This window comes from Cuculus canorus, chromosome 1, assembly GCF_017976375.1.
Source record: "Cuculus canorus isolate bCucCan1 chromosome 1, bCucCan1.pri, whole genome shotgun sequence".
Lineage (NCBI taxonomy): Eukaryota > Metazoa > Chordata > Aves > Cuculiformes > Cuculidae > Cuculus > Cuculus canorus.
In genome coordinates this window covers 50,353,082-50,371,721 of record NC_071401.1, presented here as the reverse complement: position 1 = coordinate 50,371,721, position 18,640 = coordinate 50,353,082, and the positions used below count along the sequence as shown (strand labels likewise).

At 40.1% G+C, this 18,640-nt stretch overlaps 1 protein-coding gene across 1 annotated transcript in view; it reads left to right on the top strand.

Moving 5' to 3' along the window:
• Nucleotides 1-18,640, top strand: part of PCCA (propionyl-CoA carboxylase subunit alpha) — a 289,809-nt gene that overhangs the window by 205,161 nt on the left and 66,008 nt on the right. Inside the window, exon 20 of the mRNA XM_054064867.1 lies at nucleotides 10,483-10,581. Within this exon, the coding sequence (XP_053920842.1) occupies nucleotides 10,483-10,581 (99 nt within the window). The remainder of the gene's footprint in view (nucleotides 1-10,482; nucleotides 10,582-18,640) is intronic.

Here is an 18,640-nt window from a genome sequence, read left to right as displayed (position 1 = left end):
AGAGCAGCAGGTTGGAACTGCTGGATGAAATCCATACCCAGTTGCCCACTGTACTTTCTTCTTGTCACTACACAATGTCAAATCAAAGACAACCCCCCCTCCTTTTTTTTTTTAAAAAAAAAAACAACAACCCTGTGGTTTATTCTAACTGTGTACTAATTTGAAGAGAGGATAGCCTCGCTCTCATGGTAGTGCAATGCAAAAAGTGATTGAAATTAGTGGCAGGCTTTATTCAGTATGGGCATCCATCCTACATAACTAGGCTGAGAAGTACAACTTCCAAATGTAATAAAGTGATGCTTTTCTTTTTCATTAGCCATTTTGGAGCCTGCTGATTTTGTTGGATCTCTGTATCAAGTTGTAAATGGTGTGTGAAATAAAACACTTCTCAGTTGATGGATACAGTCCTCATGATTTCAAATGCTCTTCAAATTGCTGTGGTATGCTTTGTTTAGACTAGGCATATAAGTCTATCTAATACATAATTCTCAGTTTAGAAATGAGACAGGCGGCCCATAGTTTGGGTATTTTTTTATGTTAGGGATGTGCATATGTTGGTCTGCTTGTCTTCTGATTTAAATAAAGTTTTCTTTTAATAGTCATCTTCCTAATTTATATTTGCTGATGATATTTTTCCAGATAGGTATCTTGGTAGTGATACTAGGAGTTCCTTGATAGCGAATGTTAATTTCCACCTCTCTCCCAATTAAGAAAACGGAAATTAGAGACTTCAGGGTTGGTGTGACTTGTCAGCAGCACGTTGGCAGTTAAGGCAGGAATTCATTAATTCTTGACTTAAAGCTTGAGATCCAGCTGCTGGTGATACACTCTCCCAATTTCTTTTTCAAAAAATCTGTTCTTAGCTTCTGTATCCGTATTGGAGAACTTTCACTAATGAATATATGTGTTAGATGAATGCTTTTGAAAAACCTGACAAACCTGTTCCAAAATGTGTTCTTTGTCTAAAATAGTAGTATGAATTTTAGTCTGTCATGTTTCATAGTGGTGCTTTGGTATGATAATGTCATTCTACTTTTTGAGAATTTATGCTGTCAAGTGGGATAGGGCTTTGAATCCCTGTGTGTCTCTGAAGGGAAAAACCGGAAAGTTTGCAGCTGACAGTCATTTAGGAATCAGGCTTGTGCAGAGAGTTTGGTACACAGGCATGAATCGTGACTCAAAACCTACTAGAACAGCAGTGTCTACCTTATCACTATTTATTTTACTGATGTATTTTTAACTTCCAGTGTAATGCTCTTAATGACCTAGATTCTGTCATTGGTCTCTATGCTAGACCCCAGTTTCAAACCAGAAAACGAGAATATCCCCAACACATTATCTTGTTGGCCAAGATGAGTTGGACCACGGTGCAACTTTGAAAGTGCCCTATGTGTGCATGATAGTAGCAATACTATTTGAACCACCCGCATCGTTCTCCAGCTGTCGAGGAGCAATACCTATAGCCAGGCTGGAATGTATTTAGCTAGGCAGTTACTGGAAAAGGAAGACACAAGGCATGTTCTTCCTTCCACTCTTCTGCATTGGTCCTGTAGCCATAGACACGCGTATTCCCCAAACCGGATGTGCTTTTTGTGTCTGGAGCTGTTGCCAGCAGATGTAAACGATTTTTAATAGCACATTTATTTTCTTTTTGTATTTTTAACTTCTCTTTTCTTTCATGTATTTTTTTTTTTTAAACTTTAGTGGGCTCAGGCAGGTTACAAATATGAGATGACATATTAGTAGTGAATCCATAAAGAAAACTGGAGTAGTAAAACAAATGGAGTATTTTTGCTGTGTGCAGCCTCTCTACTAGGTTTTACAGAGAAGATCGCTTCCCTGGTGAATGCTCGAAGAAAGCCCTTGCTGATTAGAGGTGATGAAGGTCATTGCTTCTCTCTCTTGTTTTGTTTTGATTCTGTTGTTCTTAAGCTGAGAAGCCAATGCCTGTTGTGTTCTCCTCTCCTTGGTCTCTAGGCTGGCATGCTCCCATTTCTAAAGTGAGATATATCAAAGCAGCTAATGGTAATTTGCATCTATACGTGCTGCTTTAAAGAAAAGAGCAATAATTTGAATGTGTGCACGTGTTTGCTTTATTCTAGTGGTTATGGGCTATTTGCTCGTCTTGTGATTAAGGACTGCCCGATCTGTGAATGTGCTTAGTACTTTGAAAACTTGAAAGAAATGATGGCACCCCACACAATGTCAAAATGTGCATTTGAAGTAAAAGCCCAGCAATTCAGATCTTCTGGTCTTGTTCATAGCAGGTAAAAGGCTGCCTTGATGACACTTAGAGCAAATGAATTTCTCTCCTGCAGTCATGCACTGAATAAATTGCTTGATCTAGTTTGGTACAAAAGGATATAATCTATAAATAGTTAACAGAGCTTTCTTCAGGACAAGTGATCTATAGGCTGGAACTCTCTCTTGGGGTCTTTTAAAAAAGTAAGTGCTGATACGAACAAAAGGAAAGTTTGTTTTAAAAAAAAAAAGAGGCCTTTTTAATGAGACTGAAACTCACATACTTTAACTTCCTTTTGAAAGCATCTGGCCAACCACTTCAAAAGTCCAAAAAGCTAACCTTACAGTCACTTGAAGAAAAGATGAAAAAGTCAGTCCGTTAATCTGATTGGAATATATTGTCAATAACTGCAAGCTGAAAACGCAAGCTAAAACAAGTGGTTAATTTGAATCAAAGAAATTGCTGTCATCTCGGCACCAGTGAATCAGTTTTTATTTGAAAGCCACTGTTTCAGGCTTAAAGGAACTTTTCTTTATGACTTTTTAATGAATTTGTCGATATGCTGCACCGTTGGCCGCAGAGTCTCTCTGTCCTACTTGCTCTTTTATGCGCTTTTTTGGCAGCTGATATTGCAGGTCTTTAGACCTTTGTTAACTGGGATAAGCAAAACTTTTAAGACATTTTAAAGAAGCATCCATCTACAAAGTTTCTTCTTGTGTCATTGTCAGAAGAAAGTGCAAGAGAAGTTATCTGTGGAAACAAAAGGAAGAAGCCTCCCTCTTTATGGCATTTTCAACTTTGATTCTTTTTTTCATTGAGATGAAGCCAGTCATCTTGAAAGTGGTACCAATGAGGATTTCCCTGAAATAAACCTGTGTGACGTGCATGTAAAATTAGAATTTTAGTGTCAGTGTTGCATGCATGCAAAGGGACCGGTACATGTTGCTGGTGTAGATGTTGATCCCATCAGTGTCTTCAGATATGTACTTAGTGTGTGTCTGCACCACAGCTAGCTGGGCAGATCTTAAGCAACAAAAGTATGACTGTGAGTGCTTGAAGGACGGAAGAATCCTTCACCAGAATGAGAAAACCATCTATGTTTATAGATTTGCTATGGGTTTTTAGACAGCAAATAATTCGGATTCTACAGAGAAGTTGAAAGGCAAGACTATGTAATTACTTGGACAGGTGAAGGGTACTGACTTGTTCAATGAAACAAAATTAAAGTGGCTTGACGGGAGTATGTTACAGACCCCCTGATCTAGGTTAGGAAGTAAATAAAGGCCTCTTTAAACAGCTGGATGAAACCTCTGTGTCACAGAACGTGGTCCTCATTGAAGACCCTGATGTCTTCTGGAGGGCCATCATGGTGGGATGCAAGGAGGAAGATTTCTGAAGGGTGTTTGGTATAAGTGGTTGATACTCGTACTAGATAGGTGAACGGGTATTGGCACAGATGGGTTTGCCATTCACTATCAGTGGAAATTCATGGGACCAGATAGACTGCATCCAAGAGCAGTAGGAGACCTGGTTGATGTGGTAGCAAGACTGCACTCTATACCTTTGAAAGGTCGTGAAGGTTGAAGGAGGTCCCTCGTTACTGGAGAAAACTAGGTGTTGCACCAGTCTTCAGAAAAGGCCAAAAGCAAACCCCATGGAACTACAGTTTGGTGAGCCTCATTCCTCAGTAAATTCATGTTGACTGTTCTATGCACTTTCCTCATATCATGGAGTCATAGAATCACTAGGTTGGAAAGGACTCACTGGATCGTCGAGTCCAATCATTCCTAACAATCCCTAAACCATGCCCCTCAGCACCTCGTCCACCCATCCTTTAAACACCTTCAGGGAAGGTGACTCAACCACCTCCCAGGGCAGCCTGTTCCAGTGCCCAATGACCCTTTCCGTGAAATTTTTTTTCCTGATGTCCAGCCTGAACCTCCCCTGGCGGAGCTTGAGGCCGTTCCCTCTTGTCTTGTCCCCTGTCACTTGGGAAAGAGGCCAGCTCCCTCCTCTCCACAACCTCCTTTCAAGTAGTTGTAGAGAGCAATGAAGTCTCCCCAGAATATGCCCAGAAACATGTTCCAAGAGGACTCTATGGATTTCCCAGAGATCATAGAATCATGGAATCATAGAATCACTAGGATGGAAAAGACCACTAAGATCATCAAGTCCAGCCATAAATTGGATTTACTGAGTGCTAATCAACTTGACAGACTTCTGTGATAAATAGATAGGATTTGTGGACTAGGGAAGAGTGGTGATTGTCATTTACCTTGACTTTAACAAGTCTTTTGACACCATCTTGTACAACTGGATAGATAAAAAGCCAGTTGAGTGGTCAGGCTCAGTGAGTCATTGTTTAGGTTGTACTCTGCTCAGAGGTCACCAAGGGTCTGTATTGGGATCAGTCCTGTTCAATAATTGTATCAGTGACCTAGAGGAGGCAATAGGAGTGCACAATTATAACATGTACAGAAGGCATAGAGTTGGGGAAATTGGTCAATACAGTCAAGGGCAATGCTGCCACCCAGTGGGACCTAGACAGGTAGGAGGAGTAGGCTAATGGGAGCCTTGTATGAATGAATAAAGTCAATGTCTGTCTTGTGGGCACAATATCTAGACGTGATTTGAGTTTTGAGTAGCTGAGGGGGGTAATCACTTGTCTCTGTCCACGGACTATGCTGTTGTTAACAGAGCAGAGGGTGCTGTTAGCCACCTTTTGCTGCCTGGGCATGCTGCTGACTCATTCATGTCCAGCTGACTTGGTTGCCCACATCTACAAGTCCTTCTCTGCAGAGCTGTTCCTCAGCCAGTCTGGTCCCCAGCCTGTATCATTGCAGTGGGCTCTTCCTTCCCATGTACTGGACTTAACAATTTGTCTTCAATTCCACAAAGGTTCCATTATCCCTTTCCTCTTGCCCGTTTAGGCCCCTCTGGATGGCAGCCCTGCCCTAGAATGTGTTAAATATTTGCCCCAGTTTTGTGTCATCTGCAAACTTGACAAGAGTACGCTGTCACGTCTTCCAGGATATGACCCTGAAAAATGTTAAATGCTTGACGGGTCATCAGATTCAGGGTCACTGGCAAATATAATTAAGAACAGGAGAGAAAGCCTAAACAAGAAGGAGTTTAACTAATAAGAACTGCCCACATGGGAAATCTGTATGGATTTCTTTGTATTTGTGAATGGCAACATGTGAAGTACTGTTTGGCTGATACTGTTTCCCATGTGGCAGATATGACTCCCTTTTTATTCAAGGTATTTAAAGACAATGTGGGGGAATTGGAGAAAATCCCACAAGTCCTTAAAGCCTCCAGGTGGCTGCTAATTTTCATGATAAGGAAGTGTGTTGCGGTTTTTAGTTTTGGAAATAGAAGCAATACCTATCCTTTACCTGACTCATGAAAATGAAAAGAATCTCCTTGCCCTCTTGGCATGAGTGGTGGTGTTTAGCAGTAACGGAGGTGAACAGACTTCTGTGCGAGACAGTTAGTTTTCCCAGAGAGAAGGACACCTTTGCTTTGTGTAGACTTGAGTAAAGTCCTCAAGCATGTATGCTACATCACTTCTATACAACAGTGATGCTTGCTACCGTTGGTCCTTCAGTGTAAGGTTATTTTAAGGTTTCACTGTGTAAAGTCCTTGCTTCCCACTGGATGTGCTTAGATTTACAGCTGAATTAATGCCGGTTGAAGGTATTGGAGTTGATGACACTGGATATTCATAAATCTCCTGTGAATATTCGTGTCTGCCTTCCTGAAATGTAATGTTTTCATGGACAATTGTCTTGATCAGAGAATGATTTCAGCAAGGCAGGTCTGCAGAAGATGACTTCTCATTTTTTAGTTTGGTTGATCTAATTGACTAGCGAAAGCCATCACTTCTGCAGTGGAAAGAGGTAGAATTAAGGGGTGTATGGAATCAGAGTAGGAGTGGCATAACCCAGCAGGCAGGGCTAGGACTCTTTAGGCCAGGGGTTAAACCAGAAACGTCAAGTTAAAGCTCAGGTAAACACAGTGCTGGGAGGCAAAATTGCAACCGTGGGATTAAGTCAGCAGACTTAAGTTAGTCAGATTCAAGGCTGGCATGAGGAACTTCAGGCACAATATTTTGAAGCATCAGGCAGGAAACAACTGCTTGAGCTGCCCTCCAGTCTCCTGGAAAACCACCTTCATTTCCAGGAGAAAAGAAGTGACATGTGCCAGATGTATGCGAGACTCTGCATTAGTAAATTAACAGGGCTATAACACTCAGGCTTGTGCTGCCTCCTTTAATTGCCTGACATGCATACAGAATGCCAAATGATGTTCTCTAAAGGAAGCTGAATGCAGATTATGCTTTGCAGCTCTTTGCGCTATTGGTTAGCTGGTACCTATCATGCTGAACATCAAGAACTCAGTCCACAAAAGGTGAAGGGGCTGCTTCTTGGGTACTTCAGGTGCATGCCACTGAAAGTCTGCAAAGCTATGACAGTAGAGTAAGCTGTTGACCTTTTCCTAGCATTGTGTCTTGGACTTGTCATTCTTCTTTCTGAGACCTCATTTACAATAGCTTTTGGATTGGAAATAATTGTAAAGGAGACCCATGGCTCCTTTTATCTTTTATGCCCTTACACAGGGACAAACAATTCTATTTAAAAAAAAAAAAAAAAAAAGAAATCCACCACCACATCACATTGAGGTAGTGCAGAACTGGTTCAATCAGCCGTGGCTACTACAGAGTAATTCCCCCACACAACACAATGCAATGCGTGTATGCACACATACATTTGGAACTAAGTAGTTGAGGGTAAAGCTTATTGATATAGTTGGGGTGTAAAGCACTGCATGGGTAATTTGACTAGGATTTCCTCCCTTCAGTTCAAATGTTAGTACTTGTTGAGAGTACTAGCTACTCATTTGTTCCTAGCTGTCTTATGAGACCAGAAAAAAAATAAAACAGGTAATAGTTAATGTAGCTCTGTATTAGTTGTCCCCATGTCCCTGTTCACCCCCTCATGACTAAAGCAAAAAGCTCTTGGTTTTATTGCAGTTATTTGTTAGGTTCTGTTATCTTATCCATTGCTAGAGGAGGCATGAAGGCAAATGCGAACTTCTGACAAGTTCTTTAAACATCTTCTTTATTCCTCTACCTCTGTCAACTAACCCTGCTTGGCTGCTGAGCTGCAGAAGGAAGATTTGCTCTATTAGGTAAAGCGTTGGTTTGATTTAAACCCCCATCTGTCCCTGTCCCTCCCCCCTAGCTTTCCCCTTGTTTGTAGTGAAAGTAATACATTCACTACATGTTAAATCTCTTGCCCTCATTCCTTGTTCATTTTCTCTGGTGGCTTGACCTCCTGGCTTAGTCATCTTACCCATCGGAGCAGAGATAGCCAACTTCTTTGTGATCCTCTTGGCTTCACATCATCTTCCCTAGTTGCGCATACTGTGGTGAGCCCCAGATGAAAGCAGCCAAGATCCCGTAGCTGTGTTCTCAGAGAACACTGCTGCAGTACACCGGAGCATGCATTAGTTCGAATAACACATCCTGAATTCTTTCTTGAACAGGGAAAACACAGTAGAGGCAACAGATTGCCTACTGGTTTTATTATTGCACGTAAGCAGCCATAGTGTTCCTACAGTACCATGTTTTGTTTAGACTTACCATCTGGCTACTTGCATCTCTTCTTTCAAGGTGGTTTCCACCAGACATTTTTTAATACTAATGTAATCTGGCATGAGTGATGGCTGAACTTGGATAGGCCCTTGTGAGGGATTTTAAGCAAGTCATTTACTGCTGTGACACACTTGGTTTACTTTTTTTTTGTTCCTACGTACAGTGACAGAAGAGCTAATGATTAAATTGGGTTTCTTGTGAAGGTATTGACTTGCATCTTCCAACTGGAACACCCTTTGCTAGGTCTATGGGTATTTGTTATAGATGTTCTGTGGGGCTATGTCTAAATCCCACAGTGCAACCAGCACGGTGTACAGTTGAAGGTTTTTTGGTGGCCGGCAGTTTTCAGTTATAGTGATAGTGACAGACAGCTTTTTAAATGCTTGCCTTATCAAAGTTCCGTTGCTAACCAAAGAGAGATGAGACGGAGCATTGATTTTGCTTTTCTCCATTTGGAATGTCTTTTTTGGATGCTTCTGCTGTTCTCAATAAAGACAGTATTTGCTGAATCAGGTTTGCTGAGAGCAGCCTGGGTTCACTGGTGTGTTCCAGCTGCTCTGCAGTGCTCTGGCAATGCAAACCAGCTGCAGGTCTGGTTTAACTCAAGACAGGTTTATGGCTGGTTTGCATCACTGGAGCAGTGTAAAGTACCTGAAGCATGCCAGCTAATCTGGCCTGCTGGTGAACCATTACAAATGACTTGGGTTTTTTTTTTTGCATTCTTTCCATGTAACTTTAGTTATAGTTAAAGCCTGTAGAAATTGAGTAGATTGTCTCACTAAAAGACAGATTTTGTGTTCTAAACTGAAGTCTATAAAAATATAGGGGTTTTAAGCCAGAGTTTTTACTGAAATAAAATTTTCAAATTACACATTGCTCCTCAGCACTTGTCTGTTATGGATTTATTTTAAGTTACACCAAGGATTACAGTTGCCGGTTCTTGTTATAAGATGAAATAACGATTAGCCTGAAAGCTAAAAGATCAGGCTTTCTAAGTTTTATTTTGCAGAATGTGGGCTCAGCTTTTATTCTAAATGCAGTAATTTTCTTTTAGTTGACTGAGAATGTATGCAATATTTGTGTCATTATCAGTATTGTCTGTAAGTGAGAGTGAAAATATTTTTGAGATTTTGAAAGAGGAAGGAAATCATCGAACTATTATTTTTCTTCTGTTTACAGTAAAATATCATGGTATCATAGAATAGTTTGGGTTGGAGGAGACCTTAAAGATCATCCAGTTCCAACCCCCCTGCCATGGGCAGGGACATCTCACTAAATCAAGCTGCCCAAGGCCCCATCCAACCTGGCCTTGAACACCTCCAGGGATGGGGCATCCACAGCTTGCCTGGGCAACCTGTGCCAGTGTCTCACCACTTTCATAGTGAAAAAATTCTTCCTAATGTCCAGTCTAAATATGTCCCTCTCCAGTTTATACCCATTACCCTAAGTCCTTTCACTACAGACCATTCTAGACAGTCCCTCCCCAGCTTTCCTGTAGCCCCTTCAGGTACTGGAAGGTCGCTATAAGGTCTTCTCTGAGCCTTGTCTTCTCCAGGCTGGACGAGCCCAACTGTCTCAGCCTGTCCTCATAGGGAAGGTGCTTCAGCCCTCCAATCATCTCTGTAGCCCTCCTCTGGACTCGTTCCAACAGCTCTATGTCCTTCTTACGTTGAGATATATATAACAAAATATATAACCGAAATAATATAGGCCTACCTTGGATAACATGATGAGTGTTCAAAGCATGCCACTGATATTAATCACTAGTTATATTAGTTAGTGTATAGTGATTTATTTTTTTTTCATAATCCAGCTCTTCTTTTGAGGCTCTTAGTGCTGAGTGTGTGATATGTGTTTTGAAGCAGTATTAAACAGTGGAAGAATAACTGAAGTGGCATTCCAGCTTTTCTGATCTGCACTTTTCTTCAGAACTCATGATTTTCACTCTTCACATAGAACTATGTTTGTATAAAGAATATGGCGTATTTTTTTTTTAAATATTTCTGGATAAACATATCAGCATTCAGGTCAGAAATTATAATTCCTCTGATCCACCCTGTATTGGAAGAACACATGACAGAATTTGCAAAGTTTTTCTAGACTTTGAGGCAAAATACTGAAGAATTAATTACTGCCTCGTATTAATTAAGATAACAATGCAAAACCCTTCATTAGAAGCATAGGAAAAGTTCTTCCTTGGTCCTTGGAGAGAATATTATATGCAAGCCCTGTTGTGTGGGTTGCAAGGTGTCACTGGAATTTATATGCATTACTTGTCTAATTGCAGTAAATGTAGCATGTCCAGATAGGTTTAAAAGTTGGATGGCTGTTTGTTACTTGCTGGAAATCATTTGAAACCTTGCTACTCGGAGGCAGCTGTTCACAGGTCCTTCACCTCTCCCCAGAGATAGCTGGAAGACTCTGTTGTTGGACCCTGTCTTTTATGGCAGAAGCAGTAAACATGACAGGTTGTTTGGGAGCCATCTGTTTTAAAATGGTAACTGCTTTGTATGCAGTAATGAACTTGAGATCAGTTTTCTGTCTGTCTTCATAGTAACAGCCTTGTTTGGTGTCACAACAGGTGGAAGTTGATGGGATGAAACTAAACGTGACCAGCGAGTGGAACCTGGCTTCACCCTTGTTGTCTGTCACCATTGATGGCACTCAGAGGACTATACAGGTAAACTCACCAATGATCCGTTTATAGAGCTGAGATAAGCAGAAGCTTTTGGGTATATAAATACTGATACGTGGCGTCTAAACTTGCTGCATCATAAAAATTATGTTTATATTGCGCAAATAACATAATCTTTCTACTTTGAAAACATTCAGAGCTTCAGTGGAGTGACTTGTCCTGAAGTTGCTTATTTTAGACCAAAATTCATTGAAGTTTCTAGGTTCTCTTTACTTAAAGGATGTGATGAGATACAGTTTCTTAATCACTTAAGAGATAAAGAAATTGCTGCTTACAAAAAGGTGGGGTCCTGCAGTAAAATTATTGTCTTCCTCTTGTATGGATTGCGTGGTGCATCTCCCATGTGACACATTTTTATGAAATATGATAATATCCATGACTTGAAAAGAAAAACATAGAAAACATCCCAAACCTATGTGTTTCTAACAAAGGAGGTCTAAAAAAGTTGTTGTACATTGTTCCTTCTGACCAATAATGCGTATGCAAACAACTCCTAACAAAAGAATGTGCCTTTAACTGCCATGCATTTTTTCTGAAGGTAATGCCAGTCAGTATTTACATATTTGTTGAGGAATCATTCATCTATAAATATCTACTGATCCTGGAAGTAGTGAGTGGAACCAAAAAAATAAAAACCTTTTGAGTTTTTAAAAGTGTTTTTCTACATAGAACTTTATCTGTTTATTTTCTATACATGTATCAGTGGTCAGATTTCTGATAATTTACAGTGAAATATATAAATCTATTTTTTCATTTTCACCCCTGGTAAGTTACCCAAATGGAAATGTTATTTTTGCTGTGATGTCAACTTGAAGATAAAAAATACTGTATCTTTCAAGGATGGTATTGACTGAGAGTGAAATTTTCATAACACACCCAAGTAAATTCTGGTTGTAAGTTTTCTAGGTTTCTTGGAAGGTTAGTGCCAGCTTCAAGGTTTGTGTATATCAAAGATAATTCTGTATTCTAAAGTGTATTTTTGTATTTTACTGCTGGCCCATTTTGCTGCCTTATAAAGGAAATTGCTTATTTTGAGTAGGAAACAGTACTGATGTATGAACATATAAAATCTGCATAGGAGAAAAACATTAGATTTAGAACAGATAACTGTATTCAGAAGGCCTCGTTGCAAAGTATATTATTAATAACTGTATGGCTGTATGGATACAGGTCTCCGTATACTAATACCAGTAAGACCTGTTAGCTGAAAGTGTAATATTTGAACTGGCACATAAAATTACTTTCACAATTAATGATTGTGTGATCTGAACGTGCTTTCATGCTTTCTTCTAGGAGCTGAGCCAGCAATAGTGTTACTTGCACTCCCCGAGTATGAAACACGGCAGGGCTAGCCACAGCAACAAGCGATGAGCTGGCTGCATGGTATCTATCCAACAGAATGTGGAATAAGCACATATGTTGTTTCTTTCTCAGATGTTATCTATAAGTCTTTGCTTTTAGCAAAGAAACCCAGTAGCTTGAAAAGTTATTAATCTTTTACTGTATGTATGTAAATTTATGGGAACCTTAAACTTGACCTCTGATATCCACTCACTGGAATCTAAATTGGTTTTTTGGTTATATATTTCTCCAGACTTGCCCCGCTGCAAGAACCAAATTAGACAAGTGTATTCCTGTAGGTCAATTTGTCTCCAAAAGCAATTGACCCCTGAGTCTTGAAGTATCTTCTTTCAGCAAGACTTAGCCCTAGAGCCATTTAAGCAACAAATATGGATGAATCAAATAATTCCAGCTGTGCTTTATTAATTTTCAGCCAATCTAATTTCTCTTCATAGTTGGTTTCATTCTTCTAAATTTGCTCAACCAAATACAGTCTTTGTGAACATTATATTTCTTTGAAGGTTTGATTTATGCACCTTCAGCTCGATCCTGCCGTCTGGCCCCAATCCAGCAAAGCACTTAAGCATAGAAGCAGGAAATAAATAATTTTAAAATGTTTTGGTTTAAAATGTATTTATGTAAATTATAGTCTAGACATTCAAATTGTTGCGTATCTGTCACACATTTAAAAATAAGTAATTAAGCATGCTCCTTTATTTCCACTCCTCTGCTGAAGGCTCAGTGTGTATTAGAGCAAAGCAGAGCACCAACTCTGCTGAAGACTTAAGAAGGTCTGTGAGTTTAAAAGCCAAGTTTTCTAAGACCGTTTCTAGAGTACAGGACCTGGAAATACATCTGAGTGCCTGATAAGAGGTATATGCCCTGATATGTGCCCAGATACGCAGTCTGTCTAGGGCATATCAGGGCACAACTAAGATGTGTGGCAGCCCCCTCCCTCCCGCTTTTATTTCTTTCGCAAGGAAGCCCATCTGTGTGTGGCAGATGGGCGCTGCGGAGTGCCTGGCCAGGTCCCCAGATGATAGAGGGACCAGAACCCTGGGGTGTACTGCAGGTCCGTTTGGCTGCGGCATAAGGGCTCTGGTATCTTCTTGCTGCTTTGGATTACTCTGAAATCCATAGGGTGCTCTAGAAAGTGATGAACTGATGAAAACTTGGGATCATTTGAGCAAGAAATTTATATGATACAGTCTCCGGGGGTGACAATATGGGCAGACCCTGTAGCATTTCTTGAAGTACACAGAGTCCATCGTGGGTTTTTGTTGTTGTTTTCAGTAATTCCTCAGCTAATCCTAGTTTCTCAGCATTTTCTCCACTTATGACTAGACTCTACCAGCCATTGGGAGAGGCTGAATTTTATGTGTTGTGAAGTGTAGGAGTTTGTTCACCAAGCAAATGAAATTATTGTGTGCAGAAACGCTTGGCCAAAATACTTTCTCCTACCTGTTTCCAAAGATGTTTGTGGCTCAGAATCTGACTTAGACCTAGCTATTGCGAATTAGGAATCTACCTTTGCTGAAAATCAGAGAAGTAACTATAGGCGTGTGGTTACAATATATCTTCCTGAGGATTCGGATTTGAAAGGATTGGCTGTTATTTAATTGAAAATACATATTTAAAATACATTTGTATATAAAACATGATTTGAATATGATATAGCCTTTCAGGCAATATTTAAGGTAAAAATAAGCAAATAAATGAAGTGCTTAACGATTCCTGTGAAGAGTGAGTGGAAAAGAGGAGATTGGTCGAGTTGTGGAGAACAACTCCAGTGGAAACTAGAAGGGAGAACAGTGGTTCTGAATGGCATCCTGGAAAGTAAAAACAGTTGGAAGAAAGTCAGCAAGCATATTGTGCGACATTGAGGGCATTTTTATCCCTTTGACTCTGCTCCCATGTACAAGTAAGCTGGACTTCAGTGAACCCTGTGCCTACTGAAGTCATCGTCTATGATCTCTTCTCTCTCCCCGTGTGTATGAACTGGGGAACGGGTGGAAGGAAAAAAGGGGATCAGCTGCCTTTTCCATAGAACTGGACATCTTTTATTCCATCATGTGAAAGAGAATCCAGAGAGACGTCAAGATAAATCAGTGAATCCATGAAGTCCTGCAGATGAACTTGAACTTAACTGTAAGTCTGTCCTTATTACTACAGTCAGGTTGCAGGTAGGTGTCTTCTGCTGGGACACTGCACAGGATGATCTGATATCTCCAGACACAGCAAGTTGCCCAAGAAAAAAAGACATGCAGGAGATCCTCATAGCCCTCTTTGCTTTGACACTTTGGGCAAGTTCTCAAAAACTACCCCACCAAATGACTCAAATTCTGAGGCTGCTCTATGGCAGCACCTCGTCAGCACATTTTACAGCTTTTTAGTGCTGTTAAATTCTTTGCTTTCATTGATCTCCTCATAAAACACACAGCGCATCCTTATATACCATTTACTTGTAGACACTTCCGTATAGCAAAAGGATTCTGAGCCAGAATAATTTGTCACGATCTTTTGCTAACGTTTTTGTACTTCTTTGCCATATCCTATGTACCCAGCCTGTCCACTGGCATATTGTTGACCCACAATGGTTCCACAGCTTTGCTACCTTGCTGTAATGAAGCCTCCCATCCTCTGAAGGTAGTGCTGGCGATCTGCGTGGAGCCTGGAAAACTCTTCATGGCATTTGGCAGCTTCAGAAAGCAATTTTACAGTGGCATTGGTGGTGCCTTCTCTTTTTATTTCCTGGCTTTCAGAGGATTGGTCTCTACTGAACTGAAACTCTGTAAGACATAGACAGAACTCAGTTGGACAAGGTCCTGAGGAACCCAATATTACTTTGACATTAGCCTTGCTTTGAACAGGGAATATGACTACCTGATTTCCACAGGTCCCTTCCAGCCTAACTGTACTGTGACTCTGTTGGACATCCCAAACTCTGCAATAAGAAGGTCTTTATTAGACACAGCAAGGTGTAATTAAGAAAGTAATGGAGTTACAAAACATGAACATGATCCTGTAAAGCTGAAATGATCAATCTCAAGCTTCAAGTGTGTTTGTGAATGAAATAGATGAAGATTTATCAGTGAAGCTTTCTGCACTTGCAGTACTCCAGGGAATCCAATGAAGGCTTCACATTATTTTTTAATTTAATTTATTTATTGCATCCACAATTGCAGCAGGAGGAGTATATTCTGCATCCTGGGATATGACAAATTTAAGTACTCCTCTGATTCAATGTTTCTTTTGATTATTATTTTGGTTTATAAGAACAGAAAAAACGAAAATGCTGTAGGTTATGAAGGCTTTGTTCCTTGGAAATGTCTGACATTCTGGGAAATGTCTGACAGGAGAACAAAGCCTATGCGCAAGTATTCATTTCCTTCAACCCTGTGGAGACTTTTTTCAAACATATGTGTAATTTTTTTTTTTTTAAGAAAAATAGCCTATATATATATTTTTTTTTTACTGTATTGAGATCTCAAATGTAATCTATGATAATGATATATTATGTAGGTTTCAGCTCTAAAGTACCATTACTTCAGTATGCTCATTTTCTTAGACCTTGCAAATGATTTTGGGAAGTGTTAGCGAGCTGTGTACCATTCTTTAGTGCTGTACAATTACTGTGCACACTCTGCTGTTGTCATTTACCCATCATTTCAGAATTATTTTTGCTAGGTGGTCTCTGGAAGAGGGACACACAATAACTTGCAAACAGGGACAGATGTTTGGATGTGCCATATCCAAATAGCTACACTGTTGGGTAAAGAAAAGCCATGGTATGAGCTCCAGTACTGGATTCCTGATGTCCTGTATTGATTAATTGGTAGCTTGTGCCATGGCTTTGTTTCAGCCTGTTACAGTTGTGATTGACCCATGCGAATCTGGTGTAGGTTTTATACCTTGCTCTATAGAACCAAGGAGTGGGACTGAGATAATCCTTGCCATTTGGCTTGGGAGCAGTCATCAGTCTATGGCCCTCCTTTATTTAGCAGTCCAGAAACACAGATTGCCCATATTTTCCTGTTTGCTCACCCAGCCACAGTCATCTGTGAAAACAGACCTCAGGATTGAGACTCCAAAAATGATCAGTGGATATGACACAGAGAAACTGACTTTTATGCCTTGCTTGACACTCTCTTGGCACTTGAGAGAAGTACAAACAGGGACTCAAATACCCCAGGTAGAAGACAAATACAAAAGCCTATTGCATACAGTGCAGTATGCCTTTCTGGCTTTTAAACTTTTTTGGAAAGTGTTAATATCTGTTGGTCAGGGCACTGTTATTGTGAATTCTTTCCCTGCAGTTGCTCAAGGAGAACCATAGATTTTAGCAAGTTACTTGTTGCAGACTTATTGCCTGTTTATCACTGTGGCAGTGTCCTTTGGCTTCATTTGAATTCCTCCTATTTTCCTGTATTGGGGGAGAGTGAGCATTTGATCCTTGCACACTGTGTCCACGCTGCCCATCTTTGCTCACTTGCCTCTCTTCAGTGGTGCAGAGTTGTTCCTTGCAGAGAAGCTGACTGTCTTTGTGTCGCTTTCTGAACATCTTCCATTTCTGTTATCTCCTTTCTGAGCAGTGAGGACCAGAACTGTGTTCTGTGTTAAAAGCATGGGCAAAACTTAGCCTTCTGCCACAACTTAATGGTGTTCACTGTTCTGTTACCTGTTCTCATTAATAATGTCAAATGTTTCCTTTACCATTTTTTTTTTGACCAAAACCAAGCATGGAGCTGATGTTCCTGTTGAATTACCACTTCTGGTTGATAATGACTGAAGAGGAAAGGAAAACAATATGGACTAGGAAAAAAAAAAGATAAACTCTTGGCAAGGAGGCTTTACCAGGAAACTTTGAAGCTCTGCTGCGTTCTAGAGGTCCTGGTGTCACACTCTTGGCAAACAGTGTAGCTGATCTTGTGGTTGGAGGTGGATCCTATCTAAAGGACCAAACACAAAAGCAGAGAAAAGTCAGCATACGTGATTCAGTGCGTATCTCTTAGGTGTACTTGGAAAGACCTGAGTGATCTCCTTTAGGTAATTCCGCTTGCTGAGTTAGTGAAAGATTCTCTACAGGAGGGTTAGTAGTTGTACCACTTAGGTTTCATCGTTTGCTCATGGGTGATCTAAAGAAGGACCGAGACTTCCTTTACATCTGCAGGTTGTTGGGAAAGGGATATTGTATAAAACCTTGCCTTTTTGCTGCTTGTTGCTGTAATTACCAATAATGCGTAGCAAAACAAATTATGGCTTTGCTGACATGAGTGTTTGTCAAAATTTTACAAAATTATTAGTTTTTAAAATGAGCCCCAAATTCACGAGTCTTGAAGCCTTTAGAAATATCTGATATCCTTTATTGTTGTACCAGAGCATTTGTATTAATGTCTACTTCAAACTGCAAGTACCCAAATGTCATGAGTGGTCTGTATTTTGCATGAAATCAGTTTAACTCAAGGCTGACTCCACACTCTTGTCCATGGTTTGAATGGAGAAATGTGTGAAGGGAAGGGGGAAATTCAAGGGGGTAAAGATCATGAAATTATGGATTGCTGCTACCTTAAAAAATAAAATAAAATTGAGCAGCAGAAGCAAAAAGCACATACCACCACCCTTAGCTGGTTCTTTCATGAAAAGCAATTTTTTTTTTCAGCCAGGAACGAAATCAGTGATCATCTGCTGTGCCAAATCAATCCAACTGGTGCTTATTGTCAACTTTTCAGAGAGAGGTCTCCCACAATAAAGTTCTATCTACAAACAACATACTTCTCCCTTTCTTTAATGTAACGGTATTAGTAGTGTCCTGTGCTACTCAAAGGGTTGATCAAATTATGTTAGTTGTCACGGTATCTTAGGCTGTGTTTTCTTCCAAAAGAGCTATAAATTTTAATGACAGATAATACTCAGGATGAATAACTGTAAGAATTCTGTATGTGTCCAAAGACCAAAGCATTGTATTCAGTTGTTAACAGACATTATAATTTTATGATGTCTAAACCTTGAAAGACAAGGAATGGTGCTCTTGAATCATGGAATAGAATCATAGAATGGTTTAGGTTGGAAGAGATCTCAAAGATCATCCAGTTCCAGCGCCCTTGCACCTTCCACTAGAGCAGATTCGTCAAAGCCCCATCCAACCTGGCCCTGAATACTTCCAGGAATGAGGCATCCACGACTCCTCTGAGCAACCTGTCCCAGTGCCTCAGCGCCTGTAGAATGTCTTCCTAATATCTAATCTTAATCTCCCCTCTTTCCATTTAAACCCATTACCCCATGTCCTATTGAATGTGGCAACACATTCAGAGAGCAAAGGGGAAGGAAGAGGAAGGACGTAGAAGAGTGAGGAAGGACTAGAGATCTTGGAAAGTGTCTGTCTCAGGGCGGTCATAAACATTATCAGGTTTACAATCATGTGGCAGCATATTACCTGCACACTGTCCCTCTATAAGAGCAAAACGTACTACAGCTTGTCAAAACAGGGATAAAATTTCTAAAAGTCTTAGTAATTTTGTGATTTAATGTTAACAACAGCAAAAGTTTAGAAGTTCACAGGGATGACTAAACTCTTTATTATTGTAAATAATTGTAAAATAGCTGGAAATATTAGCCTGGAGTAAATGTCTTTTAGATTCATTCGTAACCAACACCAAATGAGCACTTCCCTATGTTTTTTGTTTATTTGTTTTAAAGGAGGACA